Source organism: Oncorhynchus gorbuscha, linkage group LG05, assembly GCF_021184085.1.
Source record: "Oncorhynchus gorbuscha isolate QuinsamMale2020 ecotype Even-year linkage group LG05, OgorEven_v1.0, whole genome shotgun sequence".
Classification (NCBI taxonomy): Eukaryota; Metazoa; Chordata; class Actinopteri; order Salmoniformes; family Salmonidae; genus Oncorhynchus; species Oncorhynchus gorbuscha.
In genome coordinates, this window is record NC_060177.1 from 66,408,861 (window position 1) to 66,432,456 (window position 23,596).

Sequence of the window (23,596 nt, forward strand, 5' to 3'; positions counted from 1 at the left end):
GTTCCAACCGGAGAATTCCTGTCTGTAGAAAAGCAATGGAACGAGAACACTGCACGTCACGAGCCTGTGGCACTCTGCCAGACACCTGGCTCAATCCCCCCTCATTCTCTCCCCTTAATAGGAGAAGCCTCAAACAAAGTTCTAAAGACTGTTGACATCTAGTGGAAGCCTTGGGAAGTGCAATATGACTCCATTTACACTGTATATTGGAATGGCAAAGAGTTGAAAAACTACAAACCTCAGATTTCCCACTTCCTGGTTGGATTTTTCTCAGGTTTTTGCATGCCATATGAGCTCTGTTATACTCACAGACATCCTTCAAACAGTTTTAGAAACTTCAGAGTGTTTTCTATCCAATAGTACTAATAATATGCATATATTAGCATCTGGGACAGATTAGCAGGCAGTTTACTCTGGGCACCTTATTCATCCAAGCTACTCAATACTGCCCCCGTCACCAAGAAGTTAATTACAGAACTGTTGGGATTGTCTATTTTCGACTAGAAACGACAAACAATTTTCGGACACTTGATTTGGATGGAAATTAAAACCGCATTATAGACAGGGCTAGCTACATACACCATGTTTCTACACAGTTTCTCACCTCTGCTTCATTTCTTGCAACTGTTTATTGAGCTGCTGAGCTTCCAGCTAAGAAAAAAGAACATACATTATAGGATGAATTGCTTGGTTGGAAAGTTGTAGTAATTCAATGTAAATGTTACATTCTTAAAATATAGAGGCAGTTTGAGGGAGGAGGTAACACATCAGTAATCCAGTGGTGGTACCTTCTGCTGGCCACTGGTCTCATTCTTGCTGCTGCCAAGCTCCTTGGTGAGCTTGTTGTTCTCCTCCTGTAAGGCTACCAGGGACTGGGACTTCACAGAGGTAGCTTGCTTCAGCTTATCACTAAACACACACATTATTATAATTCAATAATAATAATTATCTCAGATATTTGGGAATTGAGGTTGGGTATGAAGACAATGTCTTGACACTTCAATGTCTGAATATTTAAAGTCTGAAAACTGTTGAGAGCAATGAGCTATAACTCATACCCAGTGTGTGTGTAATGTATTTTCACTCAGAATAAGAATGTCAGAGCGAGGACAATTAAAAGCATGGAGTAAAGTAAGCAAGTTTGCATTTCTTTTAAGTAAATCTATTAAGAAAAATAAATAAATCAAGACAGGTTCAATAATTATCCTAGCGATCAACTGCATTTAACTGCTCCCTGCATCAAGGGTTAATTACCGCGATAGTACCCCCTCTGCCCCAAACCCGCTGTCGGATGTTGGCACTGAGCAAGGACCTGCCAGATAGATACACAGCTGACTGTCAAGGCCCATCTGACTAACAAACATTGAGAAAATATTCAACAGGGATATTTCCATTGATGACAAATGGAAGGTAGCGCTAGTAAGAAAATGATCTGGGCTGCTGTGGTCTTCATACATACAGTGTATTCCGAAAGTATTCAGACCCTTTCACTTTTTCCACATTTTGTTAAGTTAGCCTTACTCTAAATGTGCGTATGTATGTATGTATGCATGCTTGTTTTTTTTGCCCTCATCAAATCTACACACATAATGACTAAGCGAAAACAGGTTTTGTGAAATACCTTATTTACATAAGTATTCAGACCCTTTTGCGATAAGACTCGAAATTGAGCTCAGTTGCATTTGTGGGAGAAATTATATACATGATTATAGTAACACAAGAGAAAGATACACTTATGGGTTAATTTCCTGTTCTGGTAAAATGCATTGTCTATTGTATAAGACAGGAAGCAGATAAAGGCCATGGGAGTATGGGACAGCTGGGAAACACTAAATGCAGACACATAGACGCCTAGATCAGCAGGACATACAAAGGGATAGACAAAGGAGGGGGTCAGCCAAATGATCAACTGATGTATTACAGACATCAATCGCATGACAGGGGAGACACATAAGTCTGTTTGATCTTAGACAACCATATGAAGAGAAGGCGACCAGGGCAGCTGGACACTAAAACTAGAGAGATAAAAGACACACATACAAAAGGGACACAGAGTTAATTACAGGGTCTAAAACACAGGTCACAGGAAAGAGGGACGTATATTATCTTTAGGTCAAAGCAAGGGTCTTGTCATCATTATAATCTGACGGAAAGCAGATGTGGGCGTTACTGGGCTGAACAAGCAGGATGCACAGATTGGGATGTAACTGTATTTGCATTGGGGGATGAACTGATGATGTATGTGTGGGTATAAAATGAAGAGTGAGAGCTCTGGAAAGGGGTGGGTCCCGCGGGGCTCTCCGGCTTGTTATACCGTTGTATGAAAGTCTGATTGATTTCACAAAATTCTGGTATGAGTTGTATTTGATCCGATTTTCCACTACACATTCTGTTTTCATTGATCATCCTTGAGATGTTTCTACAGCTTGGAGTCCATTTGTGGTAAATTCATTTGAACAGGGCAGCACGGCTGGCCCTTAAATGTACAAGGAGAACTAACATCATGACTTCATCATTACTTGTTTTTGTTAGAAGTGTTAACATGCTGAATGCACCGAGGTGTCTGTTTATACTACTAGCACACCGATGCATAGCCCACAAGACATGCCACCAAGGGTCTCTTCACAATCCCCAAGTCAAGAACAGACTATTGGGAGGCACATTGTACTACATAGAGCCATGGCTACATAATAATAATAATAAAATAATATATGCCATTTAGCAGACGCTTTTATCCAAAGCGACTTACAGTCATGTGTGCATACATTCTACGTAGGGTGGTCCCGGGGATCGAACCCACTACCCTGGCGTTACAAGCGCCATGCTCTACCAACTGAGCTACAGAAGGACCGACGCATGCAGTAGAATCAGAGAAGACACACACGTAGAGACACACGTAGAGACACACGTAGAGACACACGTAGAGACACACGTAGAGACACACGTAGAGACACACGTAGAGACACACGTAGAGACACACGTAGAGACACACGTAGAGACACACGTAGAGACACACGTAGAGACACACGTAGAGACACACGTAGAGACACACGTAGAGACACACGTAGAGACACACGTAGAGACACACAGAGACACACACACACACACACACACACACACACACACACACACACACACACACACACACACACTGTATTGTAAATATGTGGTGGCCTGAGTGAACACATTGAATGTGTTGGGTAAGGTGTTATGAAATGTAATGTCATGTAGTATTTGTTTGTATGTATGTACAGTGGGGTGAGAAAGTATTTAGTCAGTCACCAATTGTGCAAGTTCTCCCACTTAAAAAGATGAGGCCTGTAATTTTCATCATAGGTACACTTCAACTATGACAGACAAAATGAGGGGAAGGAAATCCAGGAAATCACATTGTAGGATTTTTAATGCATTTATTTACAAATTATGGTGGAAAATAAGTATTTGGTCACATACAAACAAGCAAGATTTGTCTCTCACAGACCTGTAACTTCTTCTTTAAGAGGCTCCTCTGTCCTCCACTCGTTACCTGTATTAATGGCACCTGATTGAACTTGTTGTCAGTATAAAAGACACCTGTCCACAGCCTCAAACAGTCACACTCCAAACTCCACTATGGCCAAGACCAAAGAGCTGTCAAACGACACCAGAAACAAAATTGTAGACCTGCACCAGGCTGGAAAGACTGAATCTGCAATAGGTAACCAGCTTGGTTTGAAGAAATCAACTGTGGGAGTAAATATTAGGAAATGAAGACATACAAGACCACTGATAATCTCCCTCGATCTGGGGCTCCACGCAAGATCTCACCCCGTGGGGTCAAAATGATCACGAGAACAGTTAGCAAAAATCCCAGAACCACATGGGGGGACCAAGTGAATGACCTGCTGAGAGCTGGGACCAAAGTAACAAAGCTTACCATCAGTAACACACTACGCCTCCAGGGACTCAAATCCTTCAATGCCAAGCGTGTACCCCTGCTTAAGCCATGACATGTCGAGGCCTGTCTGAAATTTGCTAGAGAGCATTTGGATGATCCAGAGGAAGATTGTGATAATGTCATATGGTCAGATGAACCCAAAATATAACTTTTTGGTAAAAACTCAACTCGTCGTGTTTGGAGGACAAAGAATGCTGAATTGCATCCAAAGAACACCATACCTACTGTGAAGCATGGGGTTGGAAACATCATGCTTTGGGTCTGTTTTTCTGCAAAGGGACCAGGATGACTGATCCGTGTAAAGGAAAGAATGAATGGAGCCATGTATCGTGAGATTTTGAGTGAAAACCTCCTTCCATCAGCAAGGGCATTGAAGATGAAACGTGGCTGGGTCTTTCAGCATGATAATGATCCCAAACACACCGCCCGGGCAACGAAGGAGTGGCTTCGTAAGAAGCATTTCAAGGTCCTGGAGTGGCCTAGCCAGTCTCCAGATCTCAACCCCATAGAAAATCTTTGGAGGTAGTTGAAAGTCTGTGTTGCCCAGCAACAGCCCCAAAACGTCACTGCTCTAGAGGAGATCTGCATGGAGGAATGGGCCAAAATACCAGCAACAGTGTGTGAAAACCTTGTGAAGACTTACAGAAAACATTTGACCTCTGTCATTGCCAACAAAGGGTATATAACAAAGTATTGAGAAACTTTTGTTATTGACCAAATACTTATTTTCCACCATAATTTGCAAATTAAATAAATAAAAATCCTACAATGTGATTTTCTAGATTTTTTCCCCTCATTTTGTCTGTCATAGTTGAAGTGTACCTATGATGAAAATTACAGGCCTCTCATCTTTTTAAGTGGGAGAACTTGCACAATTGGTGGCTGACTAAATACTTTCTCACCCCACTGTACATACATACAAACAAATACTACGTCTGTCTGTCTGTCTGTTTGTCTGTCTGTCTGTCTGTCTGTCTGTCTGTCTGTCTGTCTGTCTGTCTGTCTGTCTGTCTGTCTGTCTGTCTGTCTGTCTGTCTGTCTGTCTGTCTGTCTGTCTGTCTGTCTGTCTGTCTGTCTGTCTGTCTGTCTGTCTGTCTGTCTGCATTCATTTAACTGTCATATGTTGCTGGATCCCAGGAAGTGTAGCTGCTGCATGGGGATCCATAATTAACACAAAAACGTAACCAGTTGGCCTGAATGCAAAGCTTTATGTCTGGAGAAAACCAGGCACAGCTCATCACCCATCTACCACCATCCTTACCATGACACATGGTGGTGGCAGCATCATGCAATGGGGATGCTTTTCAGTGATGGGAGACTAGTAAGGATAGAGGAAACAATGAATGGTCCAAACACGCGCACAGTCGTGAAGAAGGCACGACAGCAGGTTGAAAAAGTTGGTCATGGGACAAAGTTTGTAATTCGGAACAAGAATGTGAAAGCCTTTGAGTGGTCCAGCCAAAGCCCAGACTTGAATCACACTGAAAATCTGTGGAAAGACTCCCCATCTAATTTAAGCGCTTGAGAAAATGAGCAAGGAAGAAAATCCACAAATCCAGATGGGTATGTCTGTATCAGTTATGCACAAGCCAACCCAAAGCTGTAAATCGCCACCAACGGTGCTTCTACAAAATGATTGACTCAGGGATGTGAAGACCTATGTAAATGAGATATTTCTTAATTTCATTTTCAATAAAATTGCTACAATTAAAAATTTAAAAACTGTCATTATGAGGTATTGTGTGTAAATCAGTTTAATGTTTTTAATTCAGGCTGTAACACAACAAAATGTGTAATGTGGAAAATAAAGGGGTATGAATACTTTCTGAAGGCAAACACACACACCACACAGTATACTCACATCTCCTGGCACAGGCCGCTGATTTTCTGGTTCTCTGAGGTGAGCTGCTCTTTAGAAAGGTTGAGCTCCTTTTTGTATTTGGAATTCTGTTGCTTCAAGGAATCCAGCTGTGCATTAACAAAAAAACATAGTTCACTTCTAATGTACTGTATATAATACAGATTGTTTGAATCCTGTGAAAGTTCAAGTTGAGAGCATTTTTCTCACTATAGCTTTCAGTCCCTAGTGAACTTTACTTGTGCCAGTATGAGTACATAAAAGGATTGATGCAATTTCTTATTTTATGTTGGCAATGAAATTAACACACACAAAAAAAGTACAAGTTGAAATGATCGAATAAAAAATAATTATGGGCCTGAAAAATCCTGTTTAACGTGGATCTTAAGAGTGTGAGCATGCCAGCACCTGTGGCTAAAATTCTGTTTACATGCATCACTGTATTATACTGTGAATACCAAACCAAACATCTGTTAAGTTTACAAGGAGCCCCTTCCAAAGTCCTTAGTGATAGCCCTGTATGACAGTGACAAAGCCATCATTCCTCACACATACAATTTCAACAATCTCCATACCTTATTGAAAATCCATGATGCTCAACCACTATAGTATACCCCAACAGAGGCATTACATTCTCCATATACCTGATTGGTCATCTCCTGCTTGGCACGCCTGAACTCCTCCAGCAGAGCCTGGGCCTCAATCTTCTCCTGCTGCAGAAGGCCCTTCTCTTGTGTCAGCAACTCCACGACCTCAGCAGTCTTCCCTGAGGACTCCGCTGCCTAGGTAGTGAGGGAGAGGGGGGCATGTCAACCAGACATATATAATGAAATACCTGTAACTTACTTGGATAGGGGTTGGTTGAGGTGAACCCCTATGTCCTGAGATATCATCATTTGATGGAACCTTATTTTACACAGCCCAAATCAACTCTAACAAGAGGATCCCTAAAGGATCACTCCATTTTCTCATATTATGCAGAGTTAATTTCCATGCTTTGCATGTCAGTCATCCAAGTCATTCCAAACCGGATTTTGAAGCTCTAGGGGGTTACAATGATTGTTTCTCCTATGCAATTAGTGTAATCCTCTGGAATCATTGTAATTCCCACATCTACTACTACTTACTAATTACTATTTTCAAACCAGATTCTAAGGGAGCGGAGATGTAACCATCTACCCCAACCAAGGAACTTCTCAAATCACGTTCTAAGCCCAAAGGAATTTACATTTCATAAATAAACTGTTCGCAATGGACTAGAAGCAAGAGAGCAGTTAGTAAAGGAGATTAAACAAAAATGAAGTTAAATAGAAGACCGGAGTAGCATGCAGTGAGGTTGAAACATGACCACAGGCAGCTCAACGTGAGAGTTAGTTACAGGGTTTGTTAGTAATGGAGTACCTCAAGCTGCTTGGAAATAGCATTTTTTAGTTGAGCCTCAAGCTGGGTGACCTGCTGGGTGGCTTTGTCCCTCTCCTTGAGCAAGGCATCCTTCTGGACCTTCAGGTCTTCCAGGTTGGTGGCCATTTCTTCTCTGACCTTGGAAGACACAGATGCCTCCGCCACAGAGGCTTTGTGCTGTCCCTCCATCACTGACTTCTCAGCACGTAGGGTCTGGGCATCTGCTTCAAGCTGTGTCTGGGTAACTTGCAACTTCTCTACCTCCCCCATGAGCCTTGAGTGTTCCCCATCCCTACTCTCTTGGCTGCTGTGGAGGGAGGAAAGGTCTTGCTCCAGGCGGGACTGTACAGCTAGGAGGTCTACCTTCTCCTTAGCCAGGGAGGAGACCTCGTTGACAAGCTTCTCCAGCTTGGCAGACAGGCATATTTGGTCTCCAGCCAAGTCACCCTTTTCCTGGTCCCTCTCCTTCAGCTGTGCCTTTAAGTTCTCAACCTCCCCAGCCAAGGCTTTTCTCTCCTCTCCAATATCCTTAAGGTTGGCAGACAACTCATCCATGGCCTTCTCTCTGGTAACAGATTGTTGAGTGAGGTCCTGCACTTTGACTTGCATCTGGACATTCTCCTCAAGAAGACCCTGTCTCTCACCTAACAAGCCAGTGTGGGTCATCTTAAGTTGCCCTAAATCACTACGCAAACTATTTCTCTCAGAGGCCATTGTGTCTCTTTCAACACAAACAGAGGCAACCTCTGCCTTCAGGCTGGATTCAGACTGCAGGAGAGTAATCTTCTCCTGTGTCAGAGTGAACAACTGTGTCTGTAAGTCCTCTCTCTCTCTGGAGAGGTCATCCTTTGCAGAGGACAGTTTACTTCGGTCACTTGCTTCAGTCTGCTGCTGCAATTCAAGAAGCATTTTTGCCTTTGAAAGTGATTCCGTTTGACCTTTGAACTCCTGGACCTGCAGAAGCAGATCCTCTTTGTCCTTCTGTAGGCTCTTGTTAAGCTCCGTCTGCTGCGAAAGCAGGAGATCCTGCTTTTTTGTTAGGGTATCGTTCTTCTTAATGAGTTCCAAACGCATCTGTTCAGAGTTGCCTTTTAGTTCATGATGCACCTCTGCAAGTTCAGTTTTGCTTTTTTCAAGGGCCTCCCTCTCTGAGCAAAGCTTCTGAAGCTGTGCCTGTAGATCAACCTTTTCTTTTTTCAAGGAAGCTCCCTCAGCCTCCACCTTTTCTATCTTCTGTTTTAATTCCTCCAGCAAGGACGTGAGGTTGGAATTGGCTTGCTTCAGGTCATCATTGGCCTTAGTGGAGCTGGCCAACTGGTCCTTCATACTGCAGATCTCACCTGCTAGCTTGTCACGCTCTTTTGTTAGAGTACACTTTTCAGAGACCTCCTGTGTGTGCTTTTCTTGCAGCTCTTCCTTTTCATGTACCCAACAGTCACTCTCCATGTTCTGCTTTTCCAGTGTTAATTCTATAGCCATCTTCTCTTTGCGAATGGAGTGTAGCGCCTTCTCAGTTTCTGCATTCTGGAGACAAAGTGCTTCCTTCTCCACGCCAAAAGATGACAACAGCTCTTTAACTTTCTCCTTAGAGGTTGCCACTTCCTCTGTAGAAAGTCTGAGCTTCTCCTTTAACTCTTCTCTCTCCTTGATAAGTTCATCTTTCTCAGAACACACCTTTCGCTGGGTAGCAAGCAGGTCCTCTTTCTCCTGCAGCAGGTGAAGCCTCTCAGAGTCGGTAACCTCACTGCTGGTCTTGGACTGGTCCAGCATTTTGGCCAGGCTCATTTTTGAAGCATGTAGCTCAACCTTGTCACGGACAGACTTCTCAAGATCCTGCTTAGTGATATTCAGCTGATTTTGAAGCTCTGCATTCAAGGCTTGGAGGGCCTCTTTGTCAAATATGGCAGCATTAATTTGAGTAAACATCTCCACTTTATCTTTGCCCAAGGTCTCTGTCTGTGCCTGCAGCTGAGTGTTTTTCAGATAGAAGTCTTCTTTTTCCAAGCTTAAAGACTGACACCTTGCCTGCAACTCCACATTCTTTGCATCAAGGGATTTCTTAGCATTTCTGGCTGCATCCCTCTCCAACAAAAGGCTATCCTTCTCAGAGGTCAGCTTCTCCCTGCTTTGCTGGAGCTCGTTCCTCTCCTCACAGGTCTTCTCATAGACCTCTGCTAGCTGCTTCCTCTTAGTTTCCTGCTGCAGGATCTCCTGTTGGTACTTCAAAAGGACCTCATGCTTCTCTGCATTTGTCTTTTGAAGCTCCTCAATTTGGGACTGACGCTCCGCTTCAGATTGACTGAGGGATTTGTTATTGGCCTGTGCCTCCTCAACAGCAACTCTAAGCTTCTCCACCTCTCTGGATAGTGAGGCATTCTCTCCATCTAGCTTCCGGTTGGTGGTCCAAAGTTCATCCTGCTCTTTTGTGAGCTTGTCCCTCAGTGTCAGAAGTTCTTCAGTCTTACCTGAGAGCTCCTGGTGACTAGCCTCCGAGGCTGAGAGCTTGGCCTCCAGTTCAGAGAGTTGATTTTTGTGACTTCCTTCCTGAACTTTGAGATCTGAGCTTTCCTTAGACATGTGCGCCAGCACTGAGATTTGCTTCTCCAGGTCTGTGGACAATCTCTCAATATGCTGCCCGGAGTAGTCGAGCTCACCAGAAAGAAACTGAGGGAAAAAGGTTGAAAGAAAAAAAATGGGCATATAAAGGGAAAACAAAACAAGTCAAGCATTTTATTACAAAAGTTACAAAATGCAATTGTAAAAGTTAAGCTGGTGCAAGCATAAAAGACAGTTGGGAGAAAAAGAAACAAAGCTGACACCATGAAAACTTTGAAAACAGAGGTACACCAATGGAGTGCTTATGATGTGTATGTAGGTGTGTGTGTGCCTTCTAAGTGGGCTCTAATGATTCAGGTTTTCAATCAGTGTGCACCAGGTGTGGTGGAGTGTGTGCGTAATTGAATAACTTTCCATTGAGAATATGTTTTTACAAGTAGATAACCCTGTTTTAAATCGTCTTATAATGGTTGTGCCTTTTGTATCCCTTTGACATTAAGTAGAAATTGTGCACCAATATTGCTTTTTAAAAGCCGTGACGTGAACAGAACTCGTTTAATATGGCCAAACTAGTGCAAAAGCAGGTGAGCTCGTTCTACACTTTTAGGCAATTTTCTGTTGTTTTGTGGTGTAAAACTGAGTGTGTCGAGCATAACACGTCAACCGTGTTCCCCCGCAGGCAAAAAAATTATATATACAATTGAAATCAGAAGTTTACATACACTTAGGTTAGAGTCATTAAAACTCATTTTTCAACCACTCCACAAATGTCTTGTTAACAAACTATAGTTTTGGCAAGTCGGTTAGGACATCTACTTTGTGCATGACATGAGTAATTTTCTCAACAATTGTTTACAGACAGATTATTTCACTGTATCACAATTCCAGTGGGTCAGAAGTTTACATACACGAAGTTGACTGTGCCTTTAAACAGCTTGGAAAATTTCAGAAAATTATGTCATGGCTTTAAAAGCTTCTTATAAGCTAATTGACATAATTTGAGTCAATTGGAGATGTACCTGTGGATTTATTTCAAGGCCTACCTTCAAACGCAGTGCCTCTTTGCTTGACATCATGGGAAAATCAAAAGAAATCAGCCAAGGCCCCAAAAAACAAAATGTAGATCTCCACAAGTCTGGTTCATCCTTGGGAGCAATTACCACGTTCATCTGTACAAACAATAGTATGCAAGTATAAACACCATGGGACCTCGCAGCCGTCGTACCGTTCAGGAAGGAGATGCTTTCTGTCTCCTAGAGATTAACGTACTTTGGTGCGAAAAGTGCAAATCAATCCCAGAACAACAGCAAAGGACCTTGTGAAGATGCTGGAGGAAACAGGTACAAAAGTATCTATATCCACAGTAAAATGAGTCCTATATGACATAACCTGAAAGGCAGGTCAGCAAGTAAGAAGCCACTGCAAAAGCTGGACTATGGTTTGCAACTGCACATGGGGACAAAGATCGTACTTTTTGGAGAAATGTCATCTGGTCTGATGAAACAAAAATAGAACGGTTTAGCCATAATGACCATCGTTATGTTTGGAGGAAAAAGGGGGAGGCTTGCAAGCCGAAGAACACCATCCCAACCGTGAAGCAAGGGGGTGGCAGCATCATGTTGTGGGAGTGCTTTGCTGCAGGAAGGACTGGTGCACTTCACAAAATAGATGGTATCATGAGGAAAAAGCTTTTTTACAACAAGTTACGCTACCAAAAAGGGATTGAAATTGTGGAACAACCCATAAATGGTGAGCACAGACTGAAGCCCTACACTTTACATACCGGCTACTCATCGTGAAACGACACTAATTAAACCACTAACAATTATGTGGTTACTACATCCACTTAATCAAGATTATTGAAGCATGAATTAAAATGTCATCAGTTTTTTAAATATATATATCTAAGGTGTGCCTCTGCTTTCAAAGTAGGCCCTAAAACCACACCACACCACAACATAGCCACACAGTCAATGCTGAAATGAAGATGGTGCATATGTGACAACACATATGATATATGACATGGTGCAATGGGCTTGCATAAATAGTTATTTTCAAAAAGCAATAATATGAGCAGATAAAACGCTAAAATGAATCTTGGGCTTAGTGTGTTTTTATGATTCAATTTGTTTTAATGAAATCAAAGAACGGGGTCACTGTGATATGCCATAATTGTTCTAACAGTCAACCTTTCATTAAAGTAATACAGACTTCAGCTACTTCTTACCTTCCTTCCTACAGTATGATTACTACCCAGACATTAGAAGTGAGGTGGTCAAATTAGCATCAAGTGAATATCAAACCTGACCATAGACCATTTCAGGCAACACTTCATTTGACTTGGAAACAACAGTCAAATGGTAATGACATAATAATAACCAGGTCATTTCTGGTACTGTAGAATAAGGTGCTACTGACATCTCTTACAGAAAGTGGATAGGACTGATACTGGAAAAATGTTCTCACTTAATACTTCAGTCAACCTAAAGAAAGCAGCAATATTTTTTGTACAAAAAGGCAGCTCCTCCTGAGAACATAAAACATGGTGGTCCTGATAATGATATGGTGGGTGCTCACCTGAGCCTTCTCTTTGTAAGGCTGCAGCTCAGTCACCAGCCTCTCCAGTTCCTGGGCCTTCTTCCTGGAGACACTCAGCTCCTGCTTGGTCTTGTCAGCCTGACCCTGCAGCTCCTGGAGCTGCTTGGCATGGTGCTCTGAGGCCTCAGACAGGGCCTTCTGCTGGGAGGTCTGAAGATCCTTGGCCTGGGTCTCACACTGCTGCAAACTCTTCTCCTACACACAAATAAAATGGAGACAGTAACTAACATCAATCATTTGCTGTTTGGTAGGGGGACAGCGGTAGATTATTTCAGTGTTTGGGTTAGAGACAGTAAAACGTCTATTACTGAAGAATGTAGGCAGTTTTACAACAAACCTCTTCCCTTCACATCTAATCATCTACTTTATCCCAATCATCAACATCTCAAAGCCATCTCTGGGTTTTCACTCACCAGTTGTGTGATTTTCCCCTGCAGGTTGCTTAGCTGGCCCTGATGCTCGTCTCTGGCAGCCTTCAGCTCCTGCTCCTTCTGGGCAACTTCCTGCTGTTGTTGCTCCTCAGAACATGCAGCCCGCTCCTTCTCCTCTGCGAGTTGGGTCTGTAACTCTTCCAGACTCCTGGTAAAGGGGAAGGAGGGGGAGATCAATCTCTGACCAAATGAGACCAGTGGCAACCCTACAAACTGTGGCTTCATTGTAGAGGACAGATTCAAACAGTTTTAGAGTGAAACTGAAGAACTGATAAACCAGGGCGATGGACAGGTTTTGTGCATTGTCATACTCTCATACTCTCATTAAATATTGGCACTGGAGGAAACCGGATTGTGTACTTCTCAGATGACAGTAAGCCATTCAACTACTTTAATATGTTTGAGAAATCAAATCAAATCAAATCAAATTTATTTATATAGCCCTTCGTACATCAGCTGATATCTCAAAGTGCTGTACAGAAACCCAGCCTAAACACCTTTGTTTGTGACATTTCATTGTGTACCTTTTTTTCTGAGTGATGTCTTCATTCATTTTGGTAAGCTGTGCTGAACTGTCGCCTGATGACTTCATCATGTCTGAGATGTCACTTTGGAGCTTGGCCTTTTCGTTTGCGAGCTGATCAAGCCTCTCCTCTCCAGCCTTTAGCTTCCTCTCCAGCCCTGAGTGAGAGGAACACATAATTCAGTCATGGGTAACAAGCCTCAATCCACACACATACTGTACACAGCCAATTTGTTACACAATATAAACATGACTACCTCAGACTCTCTACAGTGATTATTTTAGTAAAACATTGGTGATATTTTGTAGTGTTGGTCAGGGACAACTTTCTCAAAACAGGTTGCGGTTGCCCTTTTGATTCACACATTGATTGAGTAATCAAAACCTGGTTTATCGAGCAGTAACTCAAGACAAAAAAAACGAGCAGGTTTGGAAACCCCTGGTGTAGGTTGCAAAGTTACATTACTGAATGTACGTAGGGAGAATGGTCATATTGAGCTGTGTGTACTGAAGTGTAGTGCTGGCCAGTGTTCTGACCTGCAAGTTGGCTTCTAAGAGCCTCTAAGTGGGATGTGCACTGCTCTTTTTTTTGTTGCTAAGCTTCTAAAGCAACTTTGACAGAGAATGAGGGAATTTAGACCGACACTATCAGCTTGCATCATTCAAGTTCTTAGCACTAAGCAAGACACAATTACATGCACTAATCTACTGTCTACTGCTTGGCCATGTGGACCAATATAATGAATTATTTGCACAAAACCACATAATTGCTAATCATTAGATTAGCTTGAAGTCAACATTTTCTTTCTGGTAAAATATGTCTTGCAGATAAAAACCCATGTAACCCAAGTAATAAGAAAACAAAGACTAACGTTGTTACAGGTCAAACATCCTGTAACGTTGATACATGAAAAAAGTAATCTATTTACCTTGCATAGTTTGTGTCGACTTAGCCTGATTGTCTGTGCTTTCTGACAGTTTTTGTTTCTGAGGAAATAAAACTTTGATGAATACATTTGTGCATGCTTAAGTCAAGAGTATTCCATGACAAACCTCAAAATGATTGACAACTAATAATGTTCTACACAAGTTATTTAACCAACATTTGTATTTAAGGATTATAATTTTGATGGTATCGTAAGTGTAATAGAAGGTAGATACGTTTTATCATTCCCATGAAAACAAAAAGCTAGAATTTCAATGCTATGCTCTTCCTTACCTGAGCTTACCTTGAGCCCTACAGTCATTCAAGTCCACCATTTCACAACCCCTGGTGCCACAACACCAGTCATAAGCCCTAGTACTCACCAGGTTGCCCAGCTCTTGCTCCAAGGAGACCTTGTCTTGCAGCACAGAGGTTAGGCTCTGCTGCTTACCCTCCAGCTCAGAGTTCAACTCCCTGACCTACAGCCACAGGCCAGGGCATGACACCATGGACATTGAGAATATTTTGAAGGGGGAAAAAATGATGAGTGACAAAATGAAGGAAAAGCTAATAAAGAATAAAATGAAACAAAAGCAAATTGCTTTGAAGGTAGGGATAAATCAATACAACATGAAATACCACAGGTGTGTCTCACGCTTATTTTTCTGGAATATGGTCATGGACAATGGTAGTATGGCGTGGGTATGGACCTACCCTGTTGCCCTGTGAGTGAGCTTGGCTCTGGGCCTCCTCCAGCTGGGTCCTCAGGTTCTGGAGAGCTTGGTTACCTTGGCCTGCCTGGGACTGCAGGACCTCCATAGCTGCCACCAGCTCCTGGACCTCCTTGGCACGGTCCTGGGTCTGCTGGACAAGCTTAGCTTCATGCTCCTCCAGCTCGTTTACCTTCAGCTCAGCAGTGTGCAGTTTGCCCAGCACGTCCTCCATCTCCACCAGGTGCTGCTCCTCAGCACTCTCTACACTGGACCGCAGGCTCTCCTCCAGGCACTCCTTCTCCTCCGACACGACCAGCAGCTGTTTGTTGAGCTCCCCCGTCTCCCGTGCCCGGGCTGCAGCCTCTGCCTCACACCTGGCTCCCGCCTCCTCCAGTGCCTGCTTGTACTCCACCTTCAGCCTCTCCAGGGCACTCTTGGTCTCCACCAGCTCTGTCGTCTGGGAACCGGCCCCTTTACTGAAGGACACCTTCAGCTCCTCCGTGGCCTGCTGGTGTGAGGCGATGGCAGATTCCAGCTTGCAGCGCCACAGCTCTATGACGTCTGCATTCTCCTTCTCGTTCTGACTGAGGCGCAGCTTCAACTGCTCGTTGTCTGTGGAGACCTTGGTGGATGAGACTTGGAACTGAGACACTGCCTCACTGTGGGCCTTCTCCTCCGCTGCCAGCATCTCCTTCAGCCCAGCCAGCTCAACCTGTTGCTGATCTTCTTGAGAGGCCAGCTGAGCCCTCAGAGAGCTCACCTCTTCCAGGAGAGGGGAGGTGGTAGAGTCTGAGCCCTCCGAGCTTTGCTGGACCTCCAGACGCAGCCGCAGGTCAGCCACCTCCCTGGTCCTCAGTACCAAGTCCCTCTCCAGTTCCATGATGCGGGACTTCTCTGACACCGTGGCCACCTATGGGACGGCACAACTCTGGCTCAAACAAAAGCATGTTCTTCAACCTATGGAAACATTGTGATTGTGTGTGTACTGGCAGGACAAGAGGGAAGCTGTTGAAGCCCCTTGTCATCAGACAGGTTTACATGGGTCAATATTTTTCTAAGAAAGTCATTTACAAACAGATGACCTTCATAGTTGCAGTAGCGCAATGAAAGTAACAGCGCAGACCCACATTAGCATAAAATGCCTAGTTGAAGTACTACACCGCCCTCTAGTGGACATAAGCTGGAACCATATCAGTCATCACACATAATTATTGTGTATTGAACTACTGTCCCCAAATGCTGCAGCTTCTACTGGTTTTCGTCCTTACGTTTATATCAGGGGTCAATTTAGGCCAGAGAAACTTGATAGTTAAGACTCTCTCCCCCAACTAATGACGTCAAATAATTAATTAAGAACCAGGGGAAAAACTAAACCAGCAGAGACTATGGCCCTTGAGGATGGCAGTTTAATACTCCATCACTGGCTGTGAAACCCCTGACAAATGCATATAAGAATTGTTAAGGGGTGGGAGCAGGAAATAGACTCGCAAGAGGCGGGGGTTCCCAGATGGGCAGGACAATTGGGGCTGGTAGAAATGGGGGGGGACAAAGGACAACTGGGAGCAACAGTTGGGTATAGGGGTGCAGTCTGGCTACCATGTTGCACCACAAAATTATTCATTTCAAGTAAAAAGATTAGTCAACTACACCATTCAATGTTTGCTTAGAGATATTCAAATGCAGTTAAATACCGACTCTCCATCCACAAGCCTCTATGGCAGAAATGGTCAGAAAAAGAGCATATGGAAGCCAGTGCAACAGGTATTTGGAGATCCTCTGTAACCCATTGTACACCCTCCCAAGAGTTGCAACATTACCCCTGGTACCATCCACACTCCACCCCTCTTTCCAAACGCACCACTGTGCAGAGCAAGATCCATTACCCTAGTGTCTTCTAACTCTCTCTGGAGTTTCTCAGCTTTGGTCTTTTCAAAGAGTAGGCTCTGTTCAAGCTCCTTAATGTGGGCATGCTCCAGTTTGGTCTGCGTCTGTTAGTAAAGAAGGGGAGAGGAAGAGAACAAAACCAGTGCCACCATCACATGCCAGCCCAACGCAGACAGAGGAAGAGGAAGGAAGGGTACCCCATGCAGATCCCATGCCAAGCACAGGTGAGCATTGGGGATGTAGCTGGAGGTGGTGATAAGAGGATATGATAGAAGCAGCAGGGGAGATGTGCAATGTTTATGGATGTGTAGTTGTTGGTTGTGATTAGAGGAATCCATGCAGAATGACCTGGTGAACAACCAAAGGGAAAGACTAGGAAGGAATGCATAGAAGTATGTGAGAACAACAGAGTGAGTGAGCCAGCAAATGAGCGCAAATCGAAATGGACGTGACTGCACATAAAAAGAGAAAGCACTGTTGGCATGTCCCCCCCCACCATCTCCTGCTTTACTCTATGATTTTGAGGTCCTTTATGAAATGGAAATGCCGTGGCAGGTTGTAACAGCAACACTGCGCTCTCTCTCTTCTATGATCACGCCCATTTGTTTAGTGAGTATAAGATCACTGATCAGCAGATAAAACAGTATCAGAAACCATGTACATTCATAAAGAAACTACTTCGAACAGACAAATCAGTAAAAAATATATATATATTATGTTAACTGTAGAATGGGGCAGAACATATAAAAAATAAATCCTAGTTTACCCCCCCGGACCGATTCATAAATTTATACATTAAAATGCAATTAATTGAATTGCTACCAAGTGCAGAACATTTACTTCCTATTTCAACAGATGGCAATGGGAAGGTTGGAGCTCAAGACCATGACTAGGCTGTGAGATGCATCTCCAGTGGTTGGTCAAGACCGTGACTAGGCTGTGAGATGCATCTCCAGTGGTTGGTCAAGACCGTGACTAGGCTGTGAGATGCATCTCCAGTGGTTGGTCAAGACCGTGACTAGGCTGTGAGATGCATCTCCAGTGGTTGGTCAAGACCGTGACTAGGCTGTGAGATGCATCTCCAGTGGTTGGTCAAGACCGTGACTAGGCTGTGAGATGCATCTCCAGTGGTTGGTCAAGACCGTGACTAGGCTGTGAGATGCATCTCCAGTGGTTGGTCAAAACCGTGACTAGGCTGTGAGATGGTGGAGGGGAGCATCTCCAGTGGTTCCATGCTTAGCACTGGGCCAACATGAACAAGAGGAGAAGAAAAAGGAGCAGTAACGTCACTGACTGAAACAGTTACAAGACAACATTAGTACACCGTCAATTGCTTGAAATCAACAGAAAACATTTGCTGTGTTGATTTGGTTTGTTGTTGTTTTTTAAAAGCTGCATGCATGTGAATAATATATATTTCTGCAGTAAGTAGTACACAGACCATTAGTATGTAATCAAAGGAAGATAAAAAGGGGGTATTACTTCTAACCCTGTAGCACTCATTTTTAAAGATAACATTTGATGTGGGATGCCATCAGGGTAATTGGGATGGTCCCCTGATTGGAGTTGCACTGTGGGATAAATGATGACACAAATGCTTTGAACAGGCGTGTACATATTAAACAGCCCCGGGTCCACCTGCTTCCCAGTCTCTGCTCCATAAACAAAGATATGGTTAGCCAAGGGAGAGGCAGAAAAAGTAAGTTGTTCTCCAAGAAATAGCCCACATTTCCACATTCCCATCAAATAGCACTAGAGTGATGGTGAAGAACAGTGTGCAAACCTTACAGTCTGATGTGCCAACGACATTTCTTAGCAAGAGGGAAGCAGGAAAGAAATAAACGCCAACTAGTTCCTAAAATGATCCAAGGCTCGTGTGTTTATTTCAAGCAAACAGTGTTCCAAAAACAAGTTGGGAACATTCAAGCTGTGTTAATATCCACATGCTACATAGTCATGAAATGAGGAAGACCTCCAGGTTTGTGAAGATCGGTCTAATCAAGGCACTGCGTATATTTCGAAGAATGACAATACATGGATAATAGTTTAGTTATTTGTAGATCAGCGAGTCTGCAGTGCCGTGCTCAGGCTGATCCTCTACAAAAGCATGACTTCATGGACACTGAAAGAACATCAGAGCCAGGTTCAGTCAGGTCTGATTCTGACAGCTCTGTTCCATGGAGGACCTTACTGTCACACGATAGAGAATGAGATTTCAGTCTTGAGTGAGATGGCATTGATCATGCCATGCAACAAACCTAATAGGACTGTGGGCACTGGGCAGGAAAGATCTCTGGTGTAGACAGACTGAAGAGCATATTCATGCTCAGTCCTTGGCATACTAGATTAAGGACATGTCACTGACAAGGACACCAATCAGTCACTTGCCAACTTAAAATCACAAGCTGGTGGCCAAACTGTTGATGAAATGTATACAGAGTAGCCAAATAGGGACCTTCAAAAAGATTTATTCAGTGATTATGTTAGAATCTAATGTACACCCTACCACTAATCTCAGGGATCGGGAGCAGGGATGTTGCGGAGTGACTAAATTCCAGAGGTGGACTCTAGTCTGCACTCATCAGAACAGGATGCCTTTAACTCAAAATGTCTGTTTCACAAGACAAGGAGTTTCAACGGCAGTCCTGATGAGATGCAGTGTTGGTGGATTTCTGATACACCTCAGCATCAAATTGATTAATTCCAGTCACTTAGGGGGCGATTTTAACTTGAGATCGGGACATGTAAATCAAAGATGCTTCATAGCATTAGAAAGGAAAACTGTATTCATATTTTGAGTTTGTGGAGAAGTGTGTGTGTGTTTACCTCCAGGTCTCCTTTGGTAATGCAAGCTTCCTCCACACGGAACTGGAGGTCCTCCACTTTCCTATCACACAAAGCAGACTTCAGATTATAGTTCAGGAACATTTAACATAAGAGGTCTGAAAAAGGAATCATGGATCAAGGGTTTGAAACAGGGTTTCAATCTGACCTACATAATGCCCCCCCCCCATTTTACTCCTGTGATACTGTACTGATAACATACAATCAGAACATAGTTATACCCATAGTTAGACCCCACACCCCTCTGAAGCCTCACCTCTTCTCCTCCTCCAGCTGATTGAGCAGCTCAACCTTCTCCTTGTCAGCAGCCTCCACCAGGGTGCGTAATTGGTCCATCTTGGCCTCCATCTTCACAACACATGAATATGCATTCATTAAAACAGATCATGAATATAAGTTGATGACTCATGACAAAACAATGTTATGGAAGGCCGCTATGCATCTGGGAGTTGGCTACAAAAACAAGTGCTTTCTCATTGACAGCAGATGGCAGTGCAGAGGTTTTTGTGACATGAGTGTGAGATACAGCAAGGTGTTTTCCCAAACCATTACCCAAGGTTTGTGATGGTCATGTATGACATAACACACTTCTGCAGATGAGAGTACATGTTCCAAAACTGTAACGTCCTGGGACTTATCTGTGGGGAAATGTGTGTGTAAATAATCCTGAGGGCGAATGCTTGTGTGTGTGTAAACCATGAGGAGGAACTCAGTGTGTATTGACCTGCTCCTGGTCCTCTCTCAGCAGGGTCAGTTCCTGCTCCACCTCGGCCACATGGGTGGTTGCCTTGGCCACCTCTGCCCTCTCCATGTCACGCTCCGCCATCAGCTGCTCGATGTGCTGCTGCTTCTCCTTCAGCACCTCCTGAACTGCTGTGGTGCCAGAGATCTTTCTCGAGTACCGTGATGACGTTTCTGTCAGCTGTGGTGGTGGGGGGGGTAGGTAGATGAGTGTTTAGACTGGTTAATGGGGGGGTGGGAGTTCTACTCAGGACAGCAAAAGGCAAGACCAATTAAAAAACAGACATCTTGTTGCTCTGCAGTTGTGAATGTGGATGCACTTATGAGTGTGTGTGTGCGCCTCACCAGGCCTGTGCGGCTGGGCTTGGCACTGACAGAGGAGGCCACAGAGCTCATGGAGCTGATGGAGGAGGCGCTGGGGCTGCGCTTCAGGCCCGAGGGCGTGGCCACCAACTTCCGCACCATGGTCTTTGCCTTGGCCGGCGTGGTGGAGGGGAAGCCAATACGCGTGACCTTGTGGACTGGGGCAAACAGGCCATACTTGGGTTGGCATTGAAAGTATCTGAGGAAATACAAATGAAGTGGATATGAAAAAAAAAAAAAACAGATGTCACTTATATACAAATAACACTCATAAGACTTGCCGGTACTTAACTCTCTTTTAAACAAACTGGTTGCCAGAGTAGCATGTTTCTCAAGCCTGTGTGATAATCCTCTCTGGTCTGATTACCTGGTTCCTGCCACTGCCCCATCGTTCTTTCCCAGGGGCTCATCTAGTTCCACACCACACCACTCTCCCTTGGCAAAGTCTGTTTCACCAAGAAAGCGAACCACACCAGCTTTTGTGCCACCAACCTGCAGAGAATGTGCAAAGAAAGAGTTCAGAAAAGCCTAAAAAAATATATATTTTAATTATTCGATTTTTTATTATAGAGCGCTTTCATTACTGAAAGAATCTCAAAGCACCTAGAGGGTAACACGCTTGGCATGAGATAAAACTACCAAGGCAACAGTTCATAATAATAATAATCATAATAATCAATGCATGCAACCTGTCAACGTCACGGGGCTGATAAATGTCTCGTCAGCATTTCCTTTTACAATGCTCTAAAGCAGTGATCACTGTCCAAGTCAAAATGCACGCCGAGATCTACCGCTCAGATGTTTTAAACATGGCTAAACGTAAGCCTATGCAACATTAACCTATTAAAAACAGTTCTGTAACAATTAGGTTTGTGCAGTAGGCTAAAGGTCCAATACATTATCACTGCATATTGGATATGCTTGAATTACCCTGCCAATGTTGTCCTTCTCAGACCATTTAGAAATGATTTGGTAATAGATCATTTGTTGTATTACTTGTGAGGCACAGCTAAGTGAGCATAATAATTAGCGTTATTATTTTTTGGGGACGGATGGTCAGTCTGAGGGGAGGGAAGGAGCATTGGTGAGGCTGCCTCTCAACCAACTCACCATCCCACCGTTTTCTCTCCATTTGCTGAGAAAAGGGGACAGTCTTCCAGCTGATGGTGAAACAAGTCGCACTGCATTATTTCTGCCTCATGCACAAATTCATATGGTTACTCCTATGACCAGAGAATTAAATATTCATCGATATTAAAAAAGCCACAAGCCACTAATAATAACCCAAGCTTATCGGAAGACTTTGCTATACTCATTCATTGCAGCTGCAATGCTGGTTGTAGCGTGAGTGGAAGTAGGAAGAGCGCACATTTTATGGATTATAAAATCTTTGAACAACGTGTTGACAGTGTTGAATAACAATTTAAACACGAACTTACTCATTAAAAACAGCAGCTCTTTGCTGTACTCGTTGAGTCTCTCTCTTGTCATGGGTTTAGAAGTTTAAAACTGTCGGTGTCAACTTTTACAGCAACGTTTGGTGATCAACTAGTAATGTCTTGGAGATCGACCAGTATTGCGATCGACCGTTTTTTTACCATTGCTCTAAAGGGAGAAGTGAGGAATACTGTGGTGAGAAAAGCACCCTCCCTTCCTCTGAGCGTGGGTGACACTTCCTCTTAACACAATGTGTTACACAGCCCGAGGCTGACGGAGAGAGAGAGAGGGGCCTTGGACAACACACTCAGGACGGAAGGTGCTCATACGAGGACAGAGCTTGGCTGTGAACAGAGGGACTATACACAGAAACTGAGCTCACTGAGGAGTGTTAGAACGGGTGTTCTCATTGGTCAGTGAGAAGTTGGGAAGGAGGTGGGAGGAGGTTGTGTTCCGCAGACACATTCCTGAGAGATTACCATGGTGAGAGGGAGGAGTGGTCAGTCGTGTAACTGAGACCAGCCTGTATTTACAGCATTTGTGGCCACACAAGGGGCAAGAGGAGGGTGTGGGGATGGGGGATGAGCCCTCTCTAACCTGGAACAGGGTTAGGAGGCCAGGAGGAACATTTGAGACAAACTTGCATAAATGGACGAGCAGGCAGGTGCTTCAGGATAAAAGCTACCTGATCCAAAATAACAGCTGCATTCAAAGTGTAAATGAACTAAGCCTTACCAAAACGCGGTCTCCATTCTTCAGCTCCCTCTCCCCTTTCTTGACCGAGCTGGTGTCTGAAAGGTTGGAGATGGACTCGCTGTTTGTGCGTGCCAGGTTGGAGGCTGGAGTGGCTGGCGTGGCAGGCGTTGCAGTTGAGGCTTTTTTGACAGAGGGGGCCAGGCTGGCGGTGGAGGGGGTGGGCGACCCAGCCCGGGACGAAGGTGTTGTCTGAGTCCCATTGGCCTCGCCCTCTGTGTAGGACAGCTTGGAGGGGCGGGTGAATATCCCTTTCAGGGCCTCGCACTGGAAATAGCGCACCCCTGCCACCGAGCCATCGTTCTTCCCAATGGGCTCATCCAACACTATGCCAGCCCACTGTCCTGGTGCAAACTGAGCCTCCCCCAGGAACTGTACCACGCCAGGTTTGTTCCCATTCACCCACACTCGCTCCCCAACCTGAAAGTTCTCCCCGCCATCTTGTGTCCCAGCTGCACCGCCTCCTGGAGTGGTCTTGTCCGCTGCAGCTACTTTGGATCCGGCTGCATGGAAACAGGTGGAAATCATCCAATTACTGCCAGTGTGCCAACGCCACTAAAGTTGGTCCATGGTGAGCTGTGCTAACAGGGCTAACATGAAGGGGTTAGTTCACAGAACATGACACCTTTACC

General features: G+C 44.2%; 1 protein-coding gene across 6 annotated transcripts in view; it reads right to left on the minus strand.

Annotated features, from left to right (window-relative positions):
- clip1a (CAP-GLY domain containing linker protein 1a) overlaps window positions 1–23,596 on the minus strand; it is a 56,064-nt gene that overhangs the window by 12,341 nt on the left and 20,127 nt on the right. For 2 of the 6 annotated variants that reach the window (XM_046350774.1, XM_046350773.1), the window contains exons 3-20: window positions 22,947–23,467; window positions 21,142–21,266; window positions 20,757–20,973; window positions 20,395–20,592; window positions 19,927–20,018; window positions 19,653–19,713; window positions 16,826–16,930; window positions 14,944–15,852; window positions 14,613–14,708; window positions 14,234–14,291; window positions 13,306–13,462; window positions 12,764–12,929; window positions 12,330–12,545; window positions 7,197–9,860; window positions 6,440–6,577; window positions 5,799–5,905; window positions 789–909; window positions 605–651 (exon numbers count right to left, since the gene is read on the minus strand). In XM_046350774.1, coding sequence (XP_046206730.1) covers window positions 605–651; window positions 789–909; window positions 5,799–5,905; window positions 6,440–6,577; window positions 7,197–9,860; window positions 12,330–12,545; window positions 12,764–12,929; window positions 13,306–13,462; window positions 14,234–14,291; window positions 14,613–14,708; window positions 14,944–15,852; window positions 16,826–16,930; window positions 19,653–19,713; window positions 19,927–20,018; window positions 20,395–20,592; window positions 20,757–20,973; window positions 21,142–21,266; window positions 22,947–23,467 — 5,998 coding nt within the window. The remainder of the gene's footprint in view (window positions 1–604; window positions 652–788; window positions 910–5,798; window positions 5,906–6,439; window positions 6,578–7,196; window positions 9,861–12,329; window positions 12,546–12,763; window positions 12,930–13,305; window positions 13,463–14,233; window positions 14,292–14,612; window positions 14,709–14,943; window positions 15,853–16,825; window positions 16,931–19,652; window positions 19,714–19,926; window positions 20,019–20,394; window positions 20,593–20,756; window positions 20,974–21,141; window positions 21,267–22,946; window positions 23,468–23,596) is intronic. The other 4 variants (XM_046350775.1, XM_046350777.1, XM_046350778.1 and 1 more) reach the window with 4 other exon arrangements.